The sequence below is a fragment of the Spea bombifrons genome, chromosome 1 (genome assembly GCF_027358695.1).
Source record: "Spea bombifrons isolate aSpeBom1 chromosome 1, aSpeBom1.2.pri, whole genome shotgun sequence".
In the NCBI taxonomy this organism is placed as follows: Eukaryota; Metazoa; Chordata; class Amphibia; order Anura; family Pelobatidae; genus Spea; species Spea bombifrons.
This window is the reverse complement of record NC_071087.1, coordinates 34851422-34879226: the sequence shown is the minus strand read 5'-3', so window position 1 is coordinate 34879226 and position 27805 is coordinate 34851422. Positions and strand designations below refer to the sequence as shown.

Genomic DNA, 27805 nt, shown 5'->3' with positions numbered 1-27805 from the left:
CCTACAGGATCACATCTCTGTGGAAACGGCTTGGGATCCACCGCAAACTGCTGCTGGATTATTTACTCACATGCGACGCACACTGAAGAAGGGCTACCGACGTTTATGGCGGGGCTGGTGCTGAGTAGGTACGTAGCAGTGCGCTGCTGTATTCAGGACGGGTCAGCGTTCAGGGGTATTGGGAAGCGCTGCTCTCAGGTACTTGTCGCTAATGCGGTGCCTGCAATCAGCGCGGTGGAGTCAGTGCGTTTACGACCGATATATATATAATGGGGTGTCAAACACAGAGAGCCGTAAAACGCCCGGGTTCTAATGCTCTGTATGTTCGTAACCTGAGTGCGCTCCGTCCCAGGACTCTGCTAGTTACCCGTTTAACCCTTCGCTGGACAGGACGCAACCTGCTCACCCTAAAGTCCGGCATGGACCGTTACAATACATCGAATCTCAGGTGTTAGTGGGAATGCTCTTCTAATGCCATTAGTAGGGAGACCCGGTATTACCGTACAGCTGCTACAATGCTTGACTTTTTGGGTCTATTCACTAAAGTAAGAGTTTGTGCTCCTCGACCTTATTATACATTATTAGGGCCAACCCAAGCCAGTCTGCTGCACATGACCCTGTGTAACATAGTTACGTCTCCTCATCCATGGCACGATACATTATACAAGGTCAGCTCAGCCTTTCACCTGCCAGTGATGACCCTTCATAACGAATAGTGACGAGAGAGACTTAAAGCCACACCTCGCCCTTTAGTGAATAGACCCCGGTTGATGGTGTCCTTATTCTGCTTTAACATTTAATTGAGATTAGTATGTTTAGAGCAGTAATCGGGACATGTGTGGCTTGTGGGAGTTGAGAGCATTAATCGTTAATTATATATGGAGATTTGCCTATTGTGAGAGTGCGGGCAGGTAATGGGCATGGGGCCAGACACGGTACTTCCCATGACCGGGAGAGGTACCGATCGCTGCTGTACATTGGGGATGGGGTACTGTTTGTGGATCTCACACACTCTGCGGTCCGTGATTGATAGGATTTGCCATACACGCTGCTGTTGTGGTAACCCACAGCCTCGGTTGCTGCTCTTTATTCCCTATTGAATGAGCTGCGGCTATAAACTTCCCCCTGATCCCAGCCATGGAGACTGGGAGTTACAGGCTATGGGGGAGGGCCGCTGACATGCCGAACTGCCACCCAGGACCATTCAATGGGGAAGCTGGCAAGTGACATCAATAAGGTTTGCATTGTGGAAAAAAAAGAAGGGAGGAGATAAGGGAGAGTCTCCTGGAGAGGGAGGGGAGGCTGATCTCATCCCAGCATGATCACAAGCATTACTAATTGGCTTTTCCCATGGAAGCCAGCGAGCAACCTGCTGAGTTCTCTTCATCTGGCCAGAGGTGACTTTATTTTTATTTTTTCCCAGTATATGATGAGCGGTGGCATGGATTCTCATAGAAACCTCATCTGATTGCAAGTAGTTTGTGCTTTGGACGCGTTAATGTTTTCATTGTAAATATGGGGTTTCAGATCTGTGAGAGATACAGGTTGTTCAGGACTGGAATGACATCATATTTCTATAGCCAGTGTATTGTATATGCTATAGAGGAAGGCCACTGATTCCGCTGGAGTTGGTGTAATGAAATGCATGGGATTCCTGAGATTTCGGCATTTATGGGGCGAAGAAGTTCTGAACTGTTTCTGTAGCTTTGGATGAGGGTTTGTTGGATTAGGTGATGCTTTTCCTCTAACTATATGCCAGTGGTATATTTGCAGGATTTGGCTTTATCTGGCTGCATTGTATTTCAACTACATGATGGTTCGAAGTAATAAGAACTTGATTTGTTTTATTGCTGAACAGAGGCATTGTTCAAAATAGAGATTTCATCTAAATTTAGTTTTTTCCCCCTGATGTTTAATTTGAAAGTTTTATACATGATTCTGGTGCATTCCTTGATTGTGTGTCTTTATTAGTGTTATTCACCAACATGCACCCAACTGCTCACCTTTTAAATCCAGGCATTTAAATAGGTGAATAAAGCTAGATAGGCCAATATTGGAAAAGTTTTTTTATTTTTTTAAATTTACCACAATTAATTGTACTATAAAGCCTGTAACATTGATCAGAAAGTCTTACGTTTCTTACTTGTTTTTGCTACTGGTTAAAAAAAAAGCAAACAATTAAAGCTCAAAAAACTATTCAGTTCTCAAAACTAACAGAAAATGTTTCCTAGGCAGTCTAACTTATGGTCGATTCTGCAAGTTTGGCACAAGAATTGTTATAGTTTTGTCAGTGTGTGTCGTATAACGCAGTGAGATGGAATACAGAGTGAGTAACATTGTGTTTGTCGCGATGTCAGGGACCTCATATGCCTGTAGTGGGCAGCACTGAGTCCTTTGGTAACGTGTTTTGGGTTTGTTTTTGTTTTTTTTTTTTGCAAAGAGTTAACTAAAGTATAAAGGTAATTTTTTAAGAAAGAAAGCATGATGAAAAATCGCAAAATGTTCTGTAAAATATCACAGGGTCAGCATGAAGCTTGGTCACATTAAATAGCAGCCTAAGCATAGAGCACCAAAGTTGGTGCTCACTCCGAGCTCCACCAAACCTTGGTTCATCACTGAACATTACGTGAGGATTATCCTCAAATAAAATAGCAGGTGACTGGCAAAGGTGACCTAAATGGAAAGATATCAGATATCTGCTGTGTTTTCTTTTTGTTAGATAAATCTAAAACACGTGACCTCATGAAGATGTCATTGAAATTACTGACAATCTAGCCAATTGCTATCTCTAAGTTAAGAGCAACTTCAAAACTAGTTTTCAGATGATATAATTTTGCTATTGTCTAACTCGCTATTAGCGCGGTTCTGTACACTTGTTGTGAGTGTTCAGGAGAGTCTCTCATAGACTGCTCAAAGCCGCTGTTGCATGTGTAAAGTATGTGTGTTGTTTGTATGTGCGGTCCTCAGGAAGCCTGGTCTACATATGCATGAAAAGCCTTCATGTTACAACCCAAATACTATCGAGGATTCCAATTTACTGAGGGTGAAGCCTGTTCTCTGGGATCCAGCGGTTAATGCATCTTGCAGATTATATTAATGCATACTCTCACAGGGTTTACAAGACTTTGGGCTCAGATCAATCGTCAAGGATCTTAACCCTATATTAAGGGTTTGGATTTATTTCTGTAAGGCATGGGGATAGTAAAAAGTGTTGAAATGTGAAAGAAGAACCCTTGTAAGCCTTCAGGCCAAAACATTACTCCATGTGGTTTTTATTTTATTGGCGTCTGTTCGCATTAATCTGATTTTATGGTTGTGTTTAGTCTACGTTATTAGTGCTTGTGTTGTATTGTTTCGCTTTTCTCTAGCACCTCCATGCCCATCCTAATATCAAAAGCTTTTAGAAGCTCAGCTTCATTTGTCCCATCTGAAGTGTCACCTTGATGGTTTTCGATTGTTTATTCTTCTCTCGTTCTTTGTCTGCCCTGGCTGTGCACTTATTCCTTATCTGAAGGAAGGCTGTGGGGCATATTTGGGTGAGAGGTTTAGCTAGTTCCCTACCTGCAAATCACTTCTTCTCAGGATGTAGTGATTACAAGAAAGCTTGGATTCTTTCCTTAGTGGATTTGTTCACTACCCTTATTCTAGTTCATAGTCAAACAATGCCATTGTTTGTCAAACTCGTTAGTGATCTTAATAAATCTTCGGCACCTCTTTGTGATGTTTGCAGTAGGAAGCAGGATGTTGTCGATATCTCTACCACTACTAGAGCGGGGCACTGTACAGGTCTACACACTAAATAAACTCATTTCAAATAAATATATATATATAATATAATATACATTTTGTGACCCATACCATTTGTATACTTATTAGTCTGGCCAACTGAAGACAATTATTGTTTGTTTTAACTCCTTGATCGCACTGGGAAATGGGCAACCTCAGTGTCCTGCAAGAAGGGATGAGCTGGCCCTGCATAATGTGTAGGTAATGTGGGGAGGCTTCGCGAATGTCATCTCACTGACTACGCTGCTGAGCCAAGCTTACAGTTCAGCCAAGTTTACAGTAAATGTTCAATGAGTTTGGCCCCTAATATTGTGTAGTGAACGCAGCACGGCTCCTTGACTCGCATGCTGTTTTAGGTTGTTTGGTGGCCCTTAAAATTACAGGTGAATACTTTTTTTTTTTTTTTTACACTGTAATTACACCATCATCGATAGTCCAGATAATTTAAATAACAGAAGGAAACCTATTCTTTTACAGGATGTAAGAAATCAAGTTATTATTATTATGAGGTGATGGCATCTTTCCAAGGAAGGGATGCACTTTACGCAGTTATTGGCTGTGATCTGGCATACCTACAGGCAAGCACTGTCCTTTTAAATATGCAGCCTTCTTCTCTTTTGTATTTGAAGCCTCATTTGTTTTTTTGTGACCTGCTGTAAAGATTATCATCACGGGAAGCTTTATTTGCATTTTCGGCTATACTTACACTTGTCATTAGCTGCAGTAAAAGCTATGCTGTGAACGACCACACACAGAGGGGTTAGCGGGGTAATTCCATCAATAATACTGGCTAAACGAACACTTTTGGTTGTAAGGTTTTTTTTTTTTTTAAAGGGATGTGCATTGTCAGAAAACCATTGTTACTGGTGGTATACTCTGGGTTACAGGAGTACTTGGAGAGTTCTCTGGTGCTTACTTTATTAGATGAACTCTATTCACTAAGCTCTGTAAATTGAAAAATAGGCTCCATAGAATATCATAAGATACGATGTGAACAGACCCCTCCATCTATTGGGGACCGAGGTCTATTGATGAACACGTTACAATCCTACTTTTCTCTGCACTTTGTCATGCGTTTTATTAGGACATTTGTTGGGCTGGTTTCTTTTTTTACTCTTTCTGCGAAATGTAGCCTCACGCAATGCAGAATGTATGTTTCCAGGATATGTGTGCACTTTGGTAAGCAAGAATTTCTTTTTTTTTTTCAGTGTCCTTTGTACACACCAAGGCACACACAGTTAAGGGGTTGGCTATTTTCCTTTTATATTTACATCATGGAAAAATGACCGCTTAGAAAGTCATTTGCTTTTTTAACACCTATGTTTCCTCAGAATCCTTTCCCATACTGCAGAGCAAACGCCTAATAAGAATACGGCAGGCAAGCCTAGTGTTTCGGGTCGTTAAAGGGTAAAGCGAACCGATTTCTGGAGTCAGTGAGAGTTACGCGTTGTCAAAATAGGGTTAAATAAATGCCTCTTAGCCTATTGCAAAATAACTCACGTGTTGGAAAATAGGATTCATTCAAAGCAATCGGAAAGCACATCGGGCAACACAATGGCATGTATGTATAGATGAATGTTGAGCACTAATCAGGAGTGAGCCTTTTAATGTTACCTGGCATGGTTAGGAGATGTAAGCTAATTGACGGAAAGTATAATTTATTAATGGACTAGCAGAAATATGGAGGCAGAAATTTTCTGTTGTAAAGATTCAGTAACATATTACATTTTCGTCATACATGTGAAACTATGCAAAAACATTTTTTTTTTTATTTTTGCCATTGCCCTCCTTGGCAAAATATACTCGTGGACCAGTCATGCGCATGACCCTGTGGGACTTGAGACAGCGTGTTTGACACGAAGGTTCATTGCGTGGATCTCATGTGATTAAAAATGGCTCATTCAGTGGCTAGCTCTTTATTATCATCATGAAATATACTGTTCCGTGTGTCATTATCCTACGTTTTTTTTGATATTTGAAATTTTGCTTTTTCGTTGCAGGTTTACCGGGGCGACCTGTATGTAGATGTGAATATAACGGGCTGCTATTCTGTGGTTTCATGCCGGCTGTATCTTCCACTGTTAGTGATGCTTCTTGCAAAGAACAGACTACCCCAAGATGCATGTCATGAACTGTGTCTCCTTGGCCAGTGATAAGGAAAATGGAGAATGCAGCGTTGTTATAACAGGGTTAATGCTTGATCATCCACTGCCACCTCCTCCTCCCCCTCCACCCCCACCACCACTTCCCTTTCAAAATCACCATGGACCTCCACCTCCCCCTCCTTTACCTGGAGCTCCTCCACCACCCCCATTCCTACAGAACGGGGGTCATGGACATGGACACAACAATAAGAAGAAGAGAATGCGAAGCTTCTTCTGGAAGACAATTCCCGAGGAGCAGGTCAGAGGAAAAAACAATATTTGGACTATGGTTGCTAGGCAACATCAATACCAAATTGATACAAAGACAATTGAAGAACTGTTTGGTCATCAGGAGGAAGCAAAACCAGGAGTTATCAAAGGAAAGGGGAGTTCGAAGTCCTCTTTCCATGAATCCAAGGAAGAGGTAACTTTCATTATCTCTTAAAGGTGTTGCTTTTTAAATCTTGAACTTTTTTTTTTGCTATGCTACTCAGTAAAAAAAAAATATTGATTATTATGCCTTAACTTAGCATCCAAAGAATATTCTATAATTTTAAAGGCTATTGTGTTTGAGTTGAAGGACCAAACCGGCAAGCTGGATATTTAGGATATATCGTGTGTGTGTATATCATTCATTTGCCAAGTGATTCATAGTAAAACATGTTTTAGCGTACACAAAGAAAGCAAAGCGTGTTGACATGTTTGGACTAGTCGTATAAATGTGGCTGATGGCCCAGTCAGATAGAGAAACCTGTCAGTGTTGGTCCTTCATAATGACTTGGGAAGTGTGGAAGTTAAAGCACCAATCTCCTGCCAACTCTCCCTTTAGTGAATAGACCCAAAAGTTTGGTTTGAAATACCGGTGGCATACAACTAAGGTTGGATCATTCGCTTACTGTATGTTTGAGCAGTTAAGATTTTATGTTAAAAGAGAGTTGTGCTCCCCTGCGATGAATCTAACGCAAATAGCATGTGATTGTCCCAAGCAATTCTTACTCCGTTGGCCTTGTGGAACAGTGTCCTGTTTTTTTTTTGTTGGCGCTATCTGTGCCAAAAGGGAGTGATGAGTATTTTGGAAACATTCACCGGTCTCCAATGCACATGTTTGGATTGGTGATGCAATGTTGGGCATGTGCTACTTTTCTATTTGTATATCGTTGGCCACTTTATAACCGGATATCCCTGTCGTTTGAAACAGTCATAGTGTCACAAGAGTTACAGGGGTAGCAGTGCTGCAGTTGTCTCTTGAAGGGGGCATATGATAAAATACTTTTAAGTGACATCCCATGTAATGGGTCCATTTTAATGGCTTAGGTCACCAAGTGGAAGAGACAATTTATTTCCCTGCAGCTTGAGAGGAGGATTTGGGGTCGTTTACATTCCTCGCTGAGTCTTCATTAGACGTCATAATCGTTTACAGGGGTCCAAAAGATCATCACCTTTTCTAGGGGGGCCTAGAAGATGCCTACATATTTTCTAGCAGCATATATGATCTCTGTCGGGTAATGTGGGTATGCCGTGTCCCGTGTAATTATTCACCAACAACACTGGTCTGTTTTTTAAATCCTGTAATTTGCAATCTGATTTGAAAATCTTTTATTGTATCTGTTGTTCACTGGAAAAAATATGGGAAATCCCTGTGTATTCTAAAACCCTCACTCTGTCTGTCTCGGCAATCTAGTTTAGTGATGGAGCGTTTTAGAAGCCCCAGCTCTTTCTTACAACCACTTTTAGAACATGGCAGGGAAAGGGTTGAGTTACGGATTTGCACGAGTGATCGCTCTCATAATATGTCAGAACTCCAGTTTAGCACTTGTTCTGCTCCACCGGCCCCGCACAGAACACACCTGGCCTCTATTATTTTTCTAGAAATGACCCTCTTGTCTTTGATTTGAATGAATCGTGTAACTGTGTGTCCTGCGGTTGTGAATGAGTTAGGCTTGTTAGTGTTTGTGGGCTTAATTCTAGAGCCAGGTTAAGTGTTTTTGATTAAGTTCTGAATGCATTACAAGATGTTACCAGGGGAACCGCCAAAGAGTAGCACACATCCACTGCCAATTCACGCCCCCCCCCGCATTGCTGTGCCCTAAAGCGACCATAAATCTTTTTGTGCAAGCGTGTTGTAATGATGGCTGGTGAGTTCCTCCTTGGGAGTCCAGTGGCCTTGTGGCATCACCCTTTTTGTTTCATTTACCCTAAAGTGCTCTACCCATGGTGAAAGATCGCTATAAACTAGTGGAATGTCACCAGGACCCCTTTAAATTGTCTACTGACGTATGTGAGTAGAAAGGCGGCAGTCTCTCACACTGTTCTAATAAAATGTGCAAGAATGAATATGCAAATCTGTCTGTGAATGTCAGCCTTTAAATGACGGAATTTTTACAAGCAAAGTCACCAAATGCATCAGCTAGATATTTGAACAATTCTTCATCTTTAAGATAACATCTCTCTTTGGATCAAATAGTTTTTCTGTAACATGAGAATATGAATTTCATGCATTGGTTTGATCTGACTTGTTCTGCCGTAACATTTGTGGGCACAGGCACACCGAATTGACTGGCGCTTCAAGCAGTTTAGTTTCTCAAGTTACAAACGATATATTAAGATGTGCAAAGATTTTGTGTTGTCGGGCATAATGACATGAATGTTCAGCTCCTTGCTCTAGAATTCAAAGATTTTGCATAAGCCCTCGTTAAATCAGGGCTTGTTCTGGGCGCCGAATGACTTTTACACCGTGAGTCAGTGCTTTTTGAACCACAGATATTCATCTCATTCATAATTTGACTCATTCAGTGCTGAGAGGCCGACTAATGTCTTCTAATAAGGGTTAATAACTTTTTTCTAAATGCTAGTCCTGTTCTTTTACAAATGCGGTGTGTATGGGATATGCAGTATGCGGAGTGTCTGTGTGTAACAGGTACAAGGAGATCGGGGTGTATCGGTTACTGCCCCAGTGATTAGGAAGGGTGTGTGAGGACACAGTTGTGTGTTAGTTTTTCTCAGTAATTGATCACAGTCCCCATTAGCCGTCCAGTGCTTTGCAGAAAGTGTCTGTATGAGATGCTCTGTACTTCTTAGCTTTGCGAGCGCAGAGGATAGTAGCGCTGAACGTTGGCAGGCTTTGTCACGCGTGCCACTTCTTCTGTTGCTGGACTCAAGCTGTCGCTATCCTTAGCCAGAGTCTGACTACACTTGTGTGACAGAGTCTGACTACATTTTGTTAGAATTTTTAGTTTTGAAGAATGTATTTTCTGTCTTTATGACTTGGTGTCTCCTTTACCTCTCCGAGTGTATCTCTAATGCCCGTTTGCTTCCCATACAGTCCCTACCCTCTATGCCCCTGTTTTATGTTCAGTACTTCATTATGCATTCTGTTCTTTTTACTTCTTTACTCATCCCACATTTGTGTTAACTCTCATTCACTAATGAGTGCGTTTGGAGGGAGAGTTTGCAGGAGAGCTAGTTTCATCTTTCAGACTACACTTTATGAACCTCCAAACCTAGTGAGCTTCTGCTCCAAGAATAGTTTAGATGGCTCTCTATATAAATGTATATTTAAATGTTTCAAGCTATGCATTATGCAGGACCAGCTTAGCCCTTTATAGAGATGGTTCTGTCCCTTTAACCGGCGTTCTGTATCACTGGATATGCCTGCGAGATGCGCGAGTCTAACTTACTGTTTATTGTGTTTTAACATTTAAGTGACTATGAAATTAGTGCAGCGGTAATGAAATAGCATGGTACGTCCTTTTTAATCTGAAATACCAATTTCCTTATTAATAATAATGGCATAGTCTACCGGCTAATGTAACAATACAGATGCAGGGTGTCCGTGATATGAAGTTTTCCCAGTGTCTATGTGCAAAGGGTGCTAGGAGATCAGAGCGTATTGATACAAAGGGCCGCAGAGATCACAAAGGGTGTCACAGGTAGGAGCAAACACGCAATATGTTACTTAATGAACAAATGCACACAACCATCATTTATACAGCATTTTTAACCCCCAATACCACGGCGTGCAGCTATTTACTTTCGTTTAACTTTTAATGTCCAGTCCCCTCCTCGGCAAAATCCCCACAAATGAGATAAAGTATTTTTAACATACAATTGCATGCCACAGAGAGAAGGTTATTTGCATTTATTTGGATATTTTTCTCTTCTACAATTAATGACACTTCTATCGTAGGACAAACGGCCTTAGAGTCAGTGACTGTCCTGAATCAATGGGAAAAGAGCTTGGATTCTCTCCTCCTTGAATATTAATAACGTGGACACTAATCTTAGACTTTCTGTGACTTTCTTGCTGTAGATAAAGCTGTGTTTACACAGGCGTCTTGTTAGACCCTGGAAAGTGATGTCACTGCTGGAGATGATAGTATGGGAGCGGCGCTTGTTAACTAAGCTGAGCCATTACATCATTCCCGATAGCTTCTCTTATGATTTATGATTGGATCACTTGAAAAGAAATGGCTTTTCAACAGCATCTCGGGTTAATTATGCTACATGCTACTCCCTTCTAGCGGAAGGATTTTAGCGCATTCTGTTTGTGGAAGTGTATTCGTTTTAATCCGAACAAGGTCTTATTTCCAGAGAGCCTTATTTACTGGCACGGAGAATAGCGGACCTCAGTTTGCATCTGGTGCCTTTCAGTTGAGAACAAAGTGTTGCTCACACCTATAAGTAATTCATGTGTGTGACAGCGATACCATGCGCGGTACTGAATGTGACAGCTGTGGCACATCTAGGATCGTCTACAGGACTGTATGTTGCGGGGATATTGCATTGCATTGAGCACATGTATGTAAAATCACCATCGCAGGATAACGGCACACGCTGTATTTAGTCTTCCCGACTCTAGAATGTGTATTTGGGAACACAGTATTAGAGGCAGGATCAAGCCAGGCTTTAGTTAGCCCCAAGAACTGGAGCTCAAAGATAAAAGTGCACATTAATAAAGTCAAATCTTCTTCCATCTACAGCTTGATCTTTCTTCTGTTTCCGCAATTAGACGACAATTATAAGAGTTGCCACAGCTTTTTTCGAGGTGCAAATTATGCGTGCTGCCTACCTAAGGCTAAGCCTGCAAAACCCCCAAAAGTTATGTTATAAATACACACACATTGTCTGTAAATTCAGATCTGATACAGACAATTAGCAGTTTTAAGGCTCTGTTCAAATGTGGTTTCCTAATTATTTTGTATCTTTAGGTCAAAGTTTTGTGATTTTATTTTAGCGAGTATACAGTACTGCAATGTTTAATTGTCGGTTTGTATTCATGATCAATATATGAATATTCTGTTCTCTTTACTCATCCAGGTAACTTTTTGTCAGCCGGAGCGAATATTCTATACCGTTCTGTTTTGCACTCACTGAGACTAAACAGAATCTCTTCTTTTCTCTCCATGTAGGTCTCCATATTGGATTCAAAAAGAAGCATGAATATTGGAATATTTTTGAAACAGTTCAAAAAGTACGTGAGTATGAAACATGTGTAACTGGAATGGCCTCCGGCACGTGCTGTAGGGGTTAATTTAGGAGAATTTAGACAAGGTCAAGACTGAGTAAGGTTTGATATTTTACAGTAGGCAGAAAATTGGCAGCCTGGACTGTGAAGGCAAATAAGAGATGATCTGTCAATCTATCCTCCCTTATGGGAAGTTTTCTTTATTCATGTATTGGGTTTTTTGGCTGACACCATTGTTTGACAAAAGGGGCTGCTAGATAAGCCAGGATGAGCTTGATGTGAGTTGAAATGCATGCCAAGTCTTGCGCATACCTCCCAAATGTCCCTCTTTGGGACCCAAATCCATTTCTTCCTTATTCCTCCGCTGATATCCCCCCTTTTTGTTTAGGAGCCTAGGCTTCTTTGTTCAATATGAGTGTATCACTGTGTGTCCTAAAAGGCACAATATGTGTGTGTAGACATAGAAGATGTGTTTGTAGCGTACATTCTGTATATTCAGTATATTTCTATTCTTTTAAATGCTGTACTTGGTTACATAAGTAGCGATCAGTAAGACAGAAAGTCATATAAAAAGTTTCTACACCCACCAAAACTAAAGTAAACCTCTTTCACCACTTGAAATGTTGCGTGCGATAGGTCTAGGAGGGTGAAGGGTATTCCCAGCATCCGTAATGTGGTCGTGAAAGGATCAGTTTGGCATGGGCTCTATGGAAACCTGTACTTCTCTTAACAGATCAGCTGAACAGATCATCGAAGACCTTCGCAAGGGGCGATGTGATCTATACGAGTCGGAGGCTCTGCAAGAGTTACTGAAGCTCTCTCCAGAGCCTGAAGAGGTAGGACCATAGAGGTTTGCATACAATTCCATGTGTAGCACATATCGTGCCGAACGTTGTCTGTCTGGGATGAGTCTGTCGGCTGTTGCTCTTTGGAGTGTAAAGTTTAAAGATTATAGTATGGTAACGGGGCACATATGTTGATCCGTATAATTGTATTTATTTACAAATAGCACCACCTTTGCATGACTTGCACAGCCTATGTCCTAGCTTCGCTTCCCAGAACAAACACGTGCTCTTATTGTTACTGTGACACACATGTGCGTGTTATATTTGTTGTGTGTTTGCGCTGTACACTTCTCATTCTCTAAAAGTACCGGACACGGCAATCATGTTGTCACTATATTTGTCACCGCTATGTCGCTGTAATCCGCTCTGCTTGTTACTCGGGGCTGTATACCCCCTTCCCGCATCAAACAAGATGAATCCCTTTTTGGTGCCAGCATAAAGAGTGTTCTGATTACCCGATGAATTGCTTGGATCGTTACGCACCCGTGATGTCTGTTTCCTATCGCTAAAATTTATGTGGAAAATGTCACTGGATGCTAATTGAGCAAAAGAACCTCTTGTAGTAAAAGTGATTTGCTTCAATGTGCTGTAAATGTGATAACTGGTAATTATAGCCTTATTGGCTGTGTCAATTTTCACATAGACTATCAATGATGTGTTTTAATATGAGTTTTCATATTAGGAAATATAGGCAGTTGTATCCCTTTTGAAATGGCCAAATAACACATCTAATTTAATTTGTTCACACTATGATTGCATCAGGGTCTGTAGGAAAGATGGAATTAATTTATTTCAAAGGATCTGATGACAGACATAGTAACCAGCAAGGTCCTTTTGTAGAACCTTGCTTGGCGGTTTATTTCTCAAAGGATGAGAAATGCAAGAGAAGATTGTTTAAAATCCTAGTTTTGGAGGCTTTAATGTAAGATAATAAACCAATTTATTTCCACTTGGGAGGATGGCATAGTTGGATCAATTTTCCAAAGGTTCTGGTAGAGGTTAATGTACCGGTAAAAGGGAAATTTAAACCTAGTTTGAGCTCTTACAATAAGCGGAAACAATGAACTAATTGGATGGACTAAATGGCTGTTATTTGCAGTCATTTTATGTGTTTTTTTTTTCTATTGTAGAATGCTATGGGTTTATTTTTTTTTTGGTGGGTGTGCCTGCGCCTATTTACATAGGTAACAGGGAGCACAGTGTTTCCGTTGCATCATGTGAAAAATTTCACAGATGAAAGATGTGTTCCGGGCAGATTTTAAAAAAATGTCATCTCTAAAATCTACCTGAATGATTTATAGCGTCGGGTTATGATATATTCATGTGCTTTTTACAACATTCAGGAACTCTTTAAGTGCTGCAGACACACTTCTTAACCAACAACAATAGAATCATGTGCATTCATATACTTTTTCAATTGTGGGGGTTTGAGTCCCTGAACCGCTACTTTCACCCCGAGCTGCTGCTATAACCGGGCCCTAGTTACTCAACTGGACATTTTGAATCCAAATGACTTGATTCAGTCAATGTGAACTCAAATATGGTTTGAGTCATTTATTTCGTATTTGATGGACACTTGCTGACAGATAAAATGATAGACTAAAGGGCTGGTTTCCTTGATGAACCAGCATCCACCAGATTTCTATATTTTCTCCCAGATTTCTTTGTGAATATAATAGTTTAACTACAAACTATCTGCCATAGGCAATTGCTTATAGTTCCCTCTCTCCTATTCATTCTTGTCTAAACAGGCAAGGGGTTAGTGAAGGAATTACAAATACTTTTTTTGATGAAACTGAAGTTGTTAAATTAGAAATCTGGTAGGAAGGCTATTATGGGATTATTGTGATGTACCATTTGGGAGTGTTTGCCTATTATATTAGAAATAATTGAGGTATCTAGTTACTGTTGAGTAAATCTTCAGCAATTAGCCGCTGAATGACTGATATCTGGACATCCCTTACCTTGCCATGTTTGCACTGTTACGCAATGGCGTGACTTGCCAGCGAGCTGTACATGTTTGCGATGGCTTTAATAGACAATACTTTATTAAATGGTGACTCTGGATCTGAAGAGTTAGTAACTGTTTGTGCTTGGTTTGTGCTTTTTTTTCCCTTTAGGCAAAGAAACTTAAATCATTTAGTGGGGACAAATCCAAACTGTCTCTGGCTGATTCCTTTATGTACTTGCTGATTCAGATGCCAAAGTAAGTATAGGATCTTTATTGTTAACGTCTGTCTGCTTAATGCATTTAGTGGTATGAAACCAACTTCCATTGAAAAATATTGCTCGCTTCTTTTGTGCTTTAAAACCATTTTGCCGGTCATTTATGCCAACAGTGAATGAAATGATATTGCATGATTAGTTCTTTGCGCTTCCTTAGAGCTCTCTGCTATCTGTGGCCGCCATGCTAGCCCAAGTAGCCCCATACAGTCCAGGGAGAATTGGCAAATCAACACTCTGTTTTCTATTGTAGTTACTCTCTACGGATTGAGGCCATGGTGCTGAAAAAAGAATTTGCTCCTTGTTATTCCTCACTGAGTAAAGATATGATGCTCATCAGACTTGCTACAAAGGGTAATTCACATTTATAACGTCTTGTCTTGCATTATTTTAGCTTAGATCATGTACCTGGAACCTAACCTAATGTATGTTTTACAGAATACCTGTAAGATTTCTAGGTCACACACATAATAATTTCTTAATTTAGCATGGTTAAACAATGTGGAACATGACGAGTAGACAAATTACAGGGATAAACATTTTTTTTTAAGATATTGATTTGAAAAGCTATATAGAGTTGAGTGAAGGCCTTGGGCTGCAGCTCTTTAAACTTCGATGCACACCCATGTCTTCAACTGCCGGATTAATTGCTGTGCAAAGCAATCCGGGCTTCGTAAATCAGACGTTTGGATTACAGGGCAGACCTGCCCCACATTTTCATGGGTGTGGGCTGGCTTGCACGGCAACAGAATGTGAGTCACGTATAGAAATGTATAGGTTATTTATATCAAGTAATCCCAAATAACATAATAAGCACAGTATGCAACGGTAGACGATTCCTGCTTTTATAACAAGATAATTATCAGGAAAGGGTATATTACCAAGATAATTGTAGGTATATCATAAGCAGAAGTAAAAAAACCATAGCAAAAACGTGTAAATCTGTATTTTCTAGAAAGACAAACCTAGGAACGTCTAATTCTTACTGCTGGCTCTTTAAATAACCTTAGCAATATATTTTATTACTATGTTCAGGGCTGATAAGTCTCTCTGCCAAAATGTGAGGTGTTCCCGAGGTATTAACATGTTCCCAGTTACTCCCAGTTTGGCTTTGTTGATCTATGATTGTAACCTTTACATTAGTGAGTAATGTGTTTTTGGCTTGTCAACTATTCTGTACAGCCCATGTGGTGTTATGTATCATTGTGATTCTTTTCGGTGGTTAGCGTGCATGTCGGCTCTTGCAACCTGAACCGTGACACAGAACACTGGTCACTTTTTTATATCATTAATGTTTTGCAAGTCTGACACGCATAATTAAATGGAATGTTAAGAAATAATTAGTAAACGGCCAGACTAGGTAGGGTGGATGGTTATTCTACACGTTACATTTCTTACGCTCTCAGAGAAATCAATAGAATAATTTATGTAGAATTGTATATTTTTTGCAGCCATATTCCGACAGCCTTCCACTCCTGCACCAATTCAAGTACCAGTATGATCAAATAGTAGGGCTCTTAGTCAGCCCTCCCTTATCTGCTCGAGCGTAAAGTTTGAGTGATTTTATGTATTAAAAAAACAAGAAACATAAAATTATTAGAAATATAGAGCACAGCAATGAGGAGAGGAAAGAGATGGCATAATAAACACGATTCTTATTGTTGGTAGAGTGGTTGAGGGCATTGCACACGGCCCCAAAATGCATTGGGAGATTGAGGTTTGTTCATGAATAATACCTGGAAGCTACATTACAGTTACCGAGGTGATAGAAAGCATTATATTACATGGCCCCACGACCGCTGTGGTTGTTTAAACAAGCAGATTTCATTTCCAGGTCTGCTGTTTTGTGTACCTGTGACAGAGATCTGTTTGGGTGGATCTCTTTCCTGTTGAATACATCATCCCTACGCTCGTGAAAAAACAATTAGCTCACTTCTAAAGCACAGCGGAAATACTCTTTTGGTTTAAGAATTATTATATGGCATATATCAGATGACTAGGTACCCAATCAATGAAATACATTGAATAAAATAACAAAGGTAGACAATGAAGGGAAACTGTGGTTTCCATAATAAGAAGCTCAAACAGTGGTGGGCTGATGAGCAGCTGTCCCCAGGAAACTTCAAGATGATGCATGGGGTTGTGCTTTTAACTACCTCCCTTCGCTATACATTATGATGGGCTCCACGTATGCATTATTCAGGTGAAGAGACTTTGAAGTAATTGTACTAATTTAACTGTGTTCTACGGGGCCAGCCAAGTTCTTCCTGCATCAGAATGGTGATGGACCTTCATAATGTGTAGCGCTCTCAAGGAGTTGAAACCACAGCTCTATTGCAAACTCCCCCTTAAGAGTACAGGAAGGAACAGGTTCCTAACGACAGTGCTTCCCTTATCTTCAACTTATTGGAGACCTTCTCATATATGATATGATTCCTGTGAAGAGTCCATTTTTATTTGTTCTTTTTGGATTCTTTCAGAGCTAATGTCCTGTGAGCAGCTACATGCAATCTTGTACTTGGTGCTCCAAGCAGGGAACGTTATGAATGCGGTAGGTTCTGATGTGTATGTATGTATGTGTGTGTGTGTGTATGTATATATATATATATATATATATATATATATATATATATATATATATATATATATATATATATATTATGTACACTGATGCATAGATTATTCCTGAAAAGCCCTTATAACCCTTCTTTACGTTTACTATTTTAGGGGGGTTATGCAGGAAACGCAGTTGGATTTAAGTTGTCGTCATTGCTCCGGCTAGCAGACACAAAGGCAAACAAGCCTGGGATGAATCTCTTACATTTTGTAGCTCTGGTATGTTCTTATTCCCAAATATTATGTATGCCTGTTTTGTTTTATTTAGTGAGGCAAACATGCAACAGTTGAGGCCAAATAAAATATATAACAGCCTCCGCACTGCCGCAATTATGCCACATCCATAATGCAAGCTGCTATCCTGGCTGGGGGCAAAATCTATGATCTTGGGAATCCTAGTCCACAGACATTAGAGGCATCAAAAAGCTCTGCCCCTGTTTCATAGCTACATCTTAAATTGTGTGTGTTAAGAACTTTTCACTCAGCTTCTAAACGAAAGGTTTGTTTCTTATTTTTTTTTAAATGGCATCACAATAACAGCCGGATGTAGCGCATATTCATATATAACTTGTGTTTTTTTGTAACTTTTGCAGGAAGCCCAGAAGAAAGACGCTACGCTTCTAACATTTTCTGAGAAACTGGAGCATGTTAATGAAGCAGCCAGGTAAGATCTGGGAATGAGAGTTCTTTGTTCTGTGTCACTGATTGCTCTATGTACACTTGTTGGTAACACTAGAACATATTCGCTCATCTTGGCATGGACACAGATCCTCTTTATTGAGGGCATGAGACATGCTAGTTTTGTTTTAGGAAATTTGATTCTGAAGGCACTATAGAAACAGAAAAAAATACTCGCACAGTATAATGTAAATTCATTAATAGATATTTGATGAGCAGATTCTAGGACTATTCCCAATATCCTATGATTGTAAATACTTACTGCAGCTCCTATTCAATTTACTGCACTTTTGGTACCTTTTACTGTACTATAAGAAAGCCAAGTACACCTGCAGGGAGCATATACAGGGATGGTTTAACGTCCATGAAAGCGGTCTCATTTAAGTCCCTCAGGGTTAGGAGCAAATGCATGTGTGGGGTTTATGTGGGAATGTAGTAAAATCATGGGTTTCTTGCAGAAGTATAGCTATGTGCAGGTAGGGGCCAGTTTTCTAACATTAGAGACCCTACTGCCCTTTGTAATACTAATGTGGAGCAGGAAGGTGTGTGGTAGGCTGAATGGTTTATATCTGCTATCTAGTCTACCTGGTTTATCTGATGTACAGAATCAAACCTTAATCAGTTCTTGGTCTCATCTTTGATTTAGGATAGCAATGTGACGATCCCATTCATCTCTAATGTCTTTTACAGTACAGATCTCATGTTCTTTTTCATGATGTCTCTGCCTCACCATTAAGTTTCGCTGTTCCATGTAGAAGTCAGTGTGTGTGTACGCATGTAAGTGTGTGTATGTATATATATATGTGTGTGTGTGTGTGTGTGTATATATATGTATGTATGTGTATGTGTATATATATATATATATATATATATATATATATATATATATATATATATATATATATATATATATACATACACACATATATATACATATATATACACATACATACATATATATACACACACAATATATATTATTGTAGTTCAGTGTTTTCCATACGGATATTGTTAGCAAAGCAAATGGGTCTCATTATTCATCCCAAGCCTAAGCTTTTTTTTCACTCACATCTTTCCAATGCCCTGCTGTCATCTTACGAGCCGATGGCTCAGTGCCAGGCATTCACTGCCCCTTTAGCCTTTACCCTATTGCTTGCAATCATCACGGATAGCTAGCACAGCATGTTTCTCTGTACGCTCAACTAATAGGACCCGGAACGTAAAGATTGTTCTCATTGTATAGAAGATCTTTTAGTCTTTCATATGTAAATGTTTTGTTCTGCATCTTGAAATGATCTCATGTTAAAACTTGGCACTAGCTTAATGTCTTTCATCTCTCTGATGCCTGGTTCATTTTTATTGGTTTCAATATTTTATTATATGTACGTAATCTTGTTTGTGCATAACACATCTAGCATCTGTGAGTGTATACGGTTAAAGCAGAGCTATTTAACCCTTATTCAGGTAAGGCATGGACTCACATCTGGCCATTATCAGTGCAAATTGCTCAAGATTGTGAAAAATAGACTGAAAAATATCAAAGGCTTCCAGGAATTCGGGAGTTATCGATGCACTGTTAAATTGAAAATGGTTCTGAGATCAGTTTGTTGTTCTAATTATTAGCATAGCAAAGGGGGTAGACATAGAACTTGCTTTTTTTATTACTAGTATTAAAAAAACAAGTTTTCAAAAATATTGGTTTTTTTTAATTTGAAAACAATTAAAACTAAGTTCTATAATGCCTAAAAACAAAAAGTTCCAATCCATTACCTACATTTTACAACCCAGCCTATATCGGTGTTAAGCATTAAGGGCGCCATCACGTTTTAACCTGAATTTCCATTAGCAGCCGGAAGAATATAATGGTTATGGGCCTGACCTGTATTATTGTAAACTGTAGAGGAAATGAAGCCTATAATGAGCTTTTAAAGCACTGGCCCCATTGCCGTTACTATGGAGGTCGTTCATAACCGGTTTCAGGCTTGAGAAAGAAGCCATGTTTAAACTCCATGAATGAAGCATTATGACATTAAAGGCTTCCCTGACAATAGACCCTGCTTCTTTCGCTCTTTACCCATGGCCAAAGCCTACAGAATAGTGCGAGAATGTAAGCTTCGTGTGTTAGGTGCATGGCCTTCCCACATTACTGCTCAGTGCTGTTTGCAGCTGTTACTAAGACAGAAAAGGACGAGGTCAAATGGCAGCTCTTTACACAAAAGCTCAGCTTGTACTCTCACACAGATCCAAACTTTCTATAAAGTGAGGAGGTTGGAGCCGGCTCAGTGAAAAGCATCAGCACCTATTCTTTCCACACATCGGCCATTGTAACAGAGCGTTCTGTGTGCTTAACTTTGGTTAACTTGCACACTGAAGGAACCGTGATAAGCCAGGACTTTCAATGATGATAAACATTTTAGTTGTGAAATTGGGATATATATATTACACTTTTAATTGAGCGACGTCCATCTGTAAAAACTAAGATGTGGTTGGCTGGATGTGATGAGTATGTGCTAAGGAACAACTGTATGTTTCTCAACATGAGTAAAGGTATTGATTGCATGCATTGTAGTCGTGTAGAAGAAAGGAGGTAGCACCGCTTTGTTGTTTTTTTCAGTGCAGGAAGCAGACACAGGCATTGTAATTTATGGACACCATTATTTTTAGGGCTTTGGAAAGTTTGTGGTGAGTGTCTACTCTCACTTTTAATATATCACTTCTTTTGTCATGCAGAGGTCTTGGGTCAAAAAAAGATGAAAAAGGTTTAGTTTTTTTGTCTGGCTTCTGCATGTTCTGATAATGAAGTGCTGACGAATAAAGAAAACATTATTTGGGGCAGACAGGAAATAATAAAGTCCCAGCAGACAGTTGGCTGGGTTATACTCATATTGCAGACTGCAGACCATTTCATCTTGATTACAAATGGCATGCCATGTTGCTTTTTATTGACCTGTGCTTTGATTTCACCCCAAAATGTTTTTTTTTGTGTTTTCTGTAAACATGCCATCATATTTGTCTATGTATCTGAATAGCATACAATAACACATTCTAAACAATTCTAGTGTTTTATTGTGTAGTGGATAAAGACGCTCACTGATCATATATAATGTATCTCTGGTGTTTAAAACAGTCCTGTTTCTACCTATGTGCCACCAAACCATGATTAAGGGTTACAGTAAAAAAAATACATTGGGATAAATAGTAGTGGTTTAAAAATCCTGAAACTATGGGTGAAACCCTTAGAGTTCCCAGCACCGATGATCGCCATTTCTGTTCATTTATACCGCTGAAGTCACCTCTGTGTCCATTTGTTTCCACTCCACTTATCACATGCTTGGGTTTACCAGGAAGGCTTGGCTGTGTTTGAGATGCAGGTGTTCTCATGATGTATCCAAACATTGCTAAAGGAAGGTTTACCACAGCTGCTGTTTTGCATTTTATGCCCTTCTTTGATATGTATTCTTACATATATTTCAGGTTATCCATTGATAATATTGACACAGAATTCCAGTCTTTATTAACAAAGACAAAATCTCTAAAAGACCACCTTAAGAAAGACCAAGAACTCATGCAGCAAACGGAAGACTTTCTCCAGGTGTGTACTTTATTACTACTAAGGTTTAGTTTTCTATTCCAAGGTTGATAGGCCACCCAGCATTATAATGCATCATAATATCACTTAAAGTAGATCATCAGTTTAAGTTAACAAAATGTATACATGGTTTAATCACAATTGATGATGTAAGGTTATGTAAGCATTCTGAACCTCAGAGGTCTGTTCTTCAGTGTTTTTGTTGTATGTAGACAAGCCTGTTTATTAAACTCGGCGGTCACTGTCCTGTGTTTGCTGAGGGTGTGTGCTTATTGTGTTCTAGAATGCTGTGAAAGAGTTGAAGGAACTGGAGACATGGAGAGCTGAGCTACAGAAACAGGGAACTGCCCTCATTGATTTCTTTTGTGAAGACAAAGAAACAATGAAGCTTGATGAATGCTTCCAGATATTTAGGGATTTCTGTGAAAAGTTTAACAAAGCTGTTAAGGTGAGATGAAGTTTATGTTCTCTATTAGCCCTACAGTAAAATAAATGACAAAAGTGTGTATGTTAGAGCACTTCACCCTTGATTGGGTTCTATTGGATTCAGATATAGGGGACTGCCACCTTGATAACCATCAAATGTTAGGGGAGATTGATCAGACTTTTGCTTCTGTGAGTCAAATTGTTATGTTATATACTAGTTTTTATGTCCTGTTTACCCATTGCCTAACGCTGCAAAATATGGTGGCGATACATAAAAAAAATAATTAATAATTTGCTACTCTTTATGTTCTTCTATCCTGTCCTCTCTCTCACTCTTAGTGGCCCTGGTATCCAGATTAGTTTTATAATAGCATATGAGATAATTTATAGAAGTTCTGACTACATTATTATTTATTCATTTATAAAGCGTCATCATATTCCACAGCGCCATGCAATGGGTAAACAGGACGTAAAAAAATTGTACATACCTTTTATGTATATAGGGGAAAATTGTTAAGGTGACCCTGCTCAAACAAGCTTACAATCTAGGAAACGGATACGAGAAGCAGAAAAGCACATAGTATTTTCTCTGGTCTTTGTTTTTTGGTTAGATATGGTTACATGGACATAACAAACATCTTGGTGTGCTGATTTTTGTATGGTTTTTTCCTCCTAATTCTAGGAAAACAGAGAACGAGAAATCCAAGACCTTCGACGGCAGAAGAGACTAAAAGAGCTGGAGCTGAAACGTCATTCTTGGGTTGGTGGAGAGAATGGAGGCTTTGGAAGAAGCAGCAGTGAAAATGATGTGGAACTTCTTATGAAGAATGGACTTGAAGACTTTATGCAAAGGCCACAAAGCCCCTTTAACAGGACCTCCAGTTCAAGACGTTCCCGTCTCTCTCTTGGTGTTACAGCAGACAGAGAACTCCAAATGTACTTGGAAGCGCCGCAAGATGAGCAGACAAACAAGTGTAACAGTTTACCCCGAGCTCGTACTCGCCAACCAAGACCAGTAATGGCTTGGATGGATTCTAAAGAGAAAAAAGAAAAGAGCCTAAATAGTTTTCATTTAAATAAAAACCATAATGTGGAAACTCCTGCATTATTGATAAATTATTTGGAATATGAGAAAGAAGCCCCCTTTGCTGACACTAATAACAACCAATGCGAGACGGAAGTTCAAAAACCTACTCCTTTAAGTCCTTTAACAGTAACCGTGGAAGAGCATGGACTTATAAAAGGATTGCAACAATTTGATTTTAAGAGAAGCATAAATATGGAAAGTGAAGATGTAGGTGTTACAGACTTGGAAACTTCAGAAGACTTAAGCTTATGTTCACTTAGCTTTGCAGATGATGTTACAAAATCGCCCAATAAGATTACCAAAGACAAACCAGGGAACCCTAAAGGGACCTCAGATGGAGGTAGTGGTATGACCGAGGCACCCTCAAATACTGCAAACACACCTCTATCAGAAACAACATGTGTTTCTGATCATGAATATCACAGACCACGATTTTTTGTTACAGATACTACTGACAACTCTTTAACTCTGGACTCCTCTGAAGGACAAGATTCCATTTGTGAAAAAGGAGAGACAAAAGATTTGCCTTCAGATGATAACCAACAGCCATTGGGTCAGAACAAAAAAAACAATTTTGATAAACATGATAAAACACAACATGTAAAGAAAGGCAGCATTTCTAATACCACCAAACCTAAAGAAAATTTTAGAAGAAGTAACTCTGTGAAAGAGAGAAGCAACAGCTCCTCAAAGGCAATTGATAGTCGTCCTAGTAACACTAGCCCAACAAAGCCTGTGCGTATGTTGAATGATTCTGAGCATGAGACCATGAGAAAAGTTGTCCCCATTTCTAAGTTCAGCAGACCTGGGAGTATCAAACGAGCTGATCTTAGAAGTTCTATGCGTGAAACAAGTGTAAATGAAAGTAAGCAGACACACCGCCAGTCACTCAGAGCAAAAACCGATACCCTATCTAAAAATGACCACTTGCCAAAAAATTCTCCTAAGAGCAGCACATCTTCAGAAGACCCTAAGCTACAGAGAGGAGGAAGCTTAGTTTCCAATGGATCCCACTTCCAAAGAGACCAACCTCAGCGCAAGAGTTCTGTGAAGAAGCCAGCAGCAAAGCCTGTTAGAAATATTTCTAGGCCAAAGCCTGATGATACTAAAATATGCCGTACAACTCCTAAAGAATCAAATAATCCAGAACCCAGTAAGACCTCACCAGCTACTAACCTCAAGACATCATCTTCTACACCAAGCTTTGCAAGGAACACTATAGCTTCTTCTTCTCGACGTACAAAACATGATCCACCTTCTTCACCGTCAAAAACTTCTACAGCAATAACTAGGTCTGGCTCGCTTCGACAGTCCAAAGGAAAGTCTGAAACCCTTACCAGGGATGGGATCCCCAAGGAAAATGGCAGCATGAACACATCGAAGGGACATGTTAGCATGAGAGGAAGGGCAGCTGAGGCAGTGGGTAACTGCACACAGGAATCTGCACAAAAAGACAAGAACGTAGTTGAGAAATCCTCAATGAAACTTAAAGACACAGGCAAAGCAACTTTGGGAAAAATACTGAAACCTTTACTGAAATGAATGTTTTAGTTCGTGTGTTTGACAACCCCTCCTTGGGCGAATGTATGGTACATTCTCTTGATTATCCTCAACCTTCCTCTCTGTGTAGATTTTTCGTGACCTACAACCTGAGAGTACAACGTGAAGTACGTTGTGATTGCAAGTGGCCTTGTATAGGAACATAGCTTTTTGTTTTTTCTTCTTGCAGCCACATGAAGGAATGTCCACTTTAATGTTATTACTGGTTGTAAAACTGTGATCATCAAAAACTCTTTATCTGCAGTCCTCCAAGACTGGAAAACTTCGTTTCCCTAAATGATTTGGCTACAGGGGAAAAAAAACCAATAAGCCTTTCAGCCTCCCGAAGGTGCAAGTTAATCAGTGACATTGTATGGCTGGCTGCTTTCAACTAATAATGTAATCGGTCACGATGACATGAAAAGAAAAAGGACTCTGCTGGGTGGAGTCTTAAGGTAGCTGAATATGTATCTACAGCAAAAAGACTGGCACAGATGTTTCTCCTATCGCACAAGTTGGCGCGTCGTGTGAAGTGGAGGACTCATTTTGTCAATGCGTTCACTTGCAGAGTTGTCTACTTTTTAGAATATTAAAGTGCCACCTATTTATAGTTAATATCAAATATGTTACTTTTCTGTGTTGCAAGTCTGAATTGTCAAGAGCACTTCAACCATTCCATGTTCCTTAGTGTGGTTGTCCTTCCTGTTGTTCATATGTGGATTTTGCTGCTAGACATCTTTTGTATAAGCTTTGATTGAAAGACATCTATAGAGAACTCATTACCCATCACCTAATTGGTTTTTGAGTGGTACCAACTGCTTGTGAATACTAATCATGTTCTGTAACTAAATTTCCACTTCACATGTTCTCCAGCAGTTCAAAGACTTCATTGAGAAATGAATGCATTATAACCCCTGCACAATAGGACAGCATACCCTTTAAAAAACAGAGCATTACGATGTGATAACCACAAAATGTTTACATGTACTTTGTAGATCATAATTAGCTTTAGTGGGATTTCGCATCTTTAGACTGTCTCCAAATATTTTTTTTACAGATAATTAAAATAAATATCCGAAAACCATTACCTTTTGAGGTGAGGTGGCGGGTGGGCTGAATGGAAGAATTATTTATAAATGCGCAAAACTGGAAAAATTATGTTAACATTACAGCCGTGTTTGAAACAATCCTTTTGGGCTTTCATGTCTAATCTATAAGTGGAAAATATTTTTGGATGTCAATCTTTTACCCATGAATTACATGCCATAGAAAACACATTCAACTGATTCACCTGTATCCATTTGCCAAATCCGTAAATTCTGTGGCCGAAAATAGCCTCATTGAAAAGTAACTGACAAAGCCACGTTATTGTATTTGAAAATCAACTGGATCGGATGTATAGAGATAACACATTTCTTTAGGAATTGATATAAAAAGTAAATAGCCATGACGCATTGTACAAAGAATGATGGACAATTCTAAACGAAACATTGTTTGTAAATGAGAACATTTCCATTTTACACCCAGAGGGGGAAAACCCATCTTCGCATAGATGGGCATGCCAAGCATTGCCATCTACCAATGTTTTACATGGCACTGAATCACATTTAACCCTTTTGAGTGTTAAGAGCAGCATTCGTACGTGTTCTACAATGCAAACTGACTTCTTTATGCAATGGGTAGACAAATAAGTTGATGGTGAAATTCAAGCTCTTTATGTGCAACTAAAATATACCCAAAACTTCTCATTTTAGATTTGTTTTGTTCTAGATGCTAACCAGACCTATAGATATTAAACTTATTCCTCAGGATACACTTGTATCAATGATAGAAGTGCTGATCCTGTTCCCACTTCCCAGCATTTGGGTACGAATATCCTGAGGACCTTTGTGTTTGGCATTTAATGATCTGCCTTAGAACCCTAGAACATAATTTATTAAAATTAGATTTTTGCCAACAATTGTGATAATTTCAGCATCGTTTGCTACTATAAGCATTACAGTATTTGCTTAGCACACGTGTTTGTGTGATTGGCCTGCGGTGCACATTACAACTCAGCGAGTGCAGAAGGTAATGGTTAAAAAAAGTCCTACTCAGGAATAAAATATATCAAGCTGTTTGTACCTCTTGATCTGTCAGTGTAAGCCTTTCATTTTATAACATGTTTCGTATTTTTCAAAACTGAAAGATTGAAGAAATATAATTTAAACCTGTAAATTTTGTAAAGAAGGTACAGTGTACATAAGAGATGTATTTAATGGATCATTTACATATTTCAGAATAACTTGTAGTTTGCTAATAAATTTCCAGGTTGCTGGCATCAACTTTTATCTCTTTATTTAAAGTGACTTATTTTTGTTTCGGTCAACCGGTTACTTGATGAGGCTAAACATAAATACCAGCAGTTTATTTTGGGTTCAAGTAATTGTTATAGGTTTTTATATATACTTTGCACGTTGTCATCCTCTGTTACAAATAATATATATATCTATCACGCTCATCTCAGAAACTGATATCCACCATCCTTTAGATATTAACATGCAATTAATAGTATTAACATGCAATTAGTTCATGTGTCATGTGTTAATGATTTGGGAGGACTGACAACATTAAACATGAGGACAGGTCCATGCAAGTAGCTCTGTAATAATAAAAAATACAAATACTAAAGCAAATATAGCAGACAACACATTCTCTGTGTACTATACAGTTCTGTCCAAAATACATTTATAGAAAACCTATAAATGCACACAAAAAGGATCAAGTCAGGATGTAAGTACTACTTTAAGACCCCCTTTTGACTACTCTAGACCCCCTGGTGGTTGTTCATAGAGTTAGAAGACACACACAATATCTTCGGGCAGCGAGCCGCATATCTTATAACAAAACAACTACAACCCAGTTAGCAATTGGCAGCCCTCCTCGGACTGTGGCATGCAGAGCTCCCAATTGACGATGAATCTTAAGTTTTATATACATTGTTGTGCATATAATTTGTTCTTTAGGTAACACACACACACACGCCTGAATTCATAGAACGTACAGTGTGCACACAAAGCATTAAACACATTTTGCATTATAAAAGAAAATTCACAGCTTCTTATATTTTAGGTAATGGTAGTTAATGCTATTCCCTCTGACCGGTATCTGTGTTTCAGACTGAACTGTGCGGTGACTTATTAGTGGTTGCATTTAATTAGCTTTTTAGCCTGCATCAGGTTACAGATAACACAAACCCTAAATTATACAATCACAGTATGGAAAGTGTGCCTTTAAAAAAAAAAAAAAAAAAAAAAAAAATGTACTAAACAGAGTTGATATTGTCCACAGTTGTAGCTGAAATTGGAGCTTTCAGATTATCCCTGGGCGCCCTTTTTTTTTTTTTTTCCTGTGAACTTTCAGGTTTTT

General features: G+C 39.2%; 1 protein-coding gene across 2 annotated transcripts; it reads left to right on the top strand.

Annotated features, from left to right (window-relative positions):
- Positions 1 to 4: 4 nt before the first annotated feature.
- Positions 5 to 26727, top strand: FHDC1 (FH2 domain containing 1). 2 transcript variants are annotated; one of them, XM_053460476.1, is made up of 12 exons: positions 5 to 128; positions 5787 to 6354; positions 11339 to 11400; positions 12128 to 12230; positions 14360 to 14445; positions 14716 to 14816; positions 16943 to 17013; positions 17190 to 17297; positions 17672 to 17742; positions 21231 to 21348; positions 21629 to 21793; positions 22454 to 26727. In XM_053460476.1, the coding sequence occupies exons 2-12, from the start codon at positions 5905 to 5907 to the stop codon at positions 24398 to 24400; spliced, it is 3282 nt and encodes a 1093-aa protein (XP_053316451.1). In that variant the 5' UTR covers positions 5 to 128; positions 5787 to 5904; the 3' UTR covers positions 24401 to 26727. The 2 variants fall into 2 exon arrangements, with proteins under 2 accessions (XP_053316451.1, XP_053316457.1); XM_053460482.1 differs by lacking the exon at positions 5 to 128 and adding an exon at positions 1391 to 1509.
- Positions 26728 to 27805: the final 1078 nt, after the last annotated feature.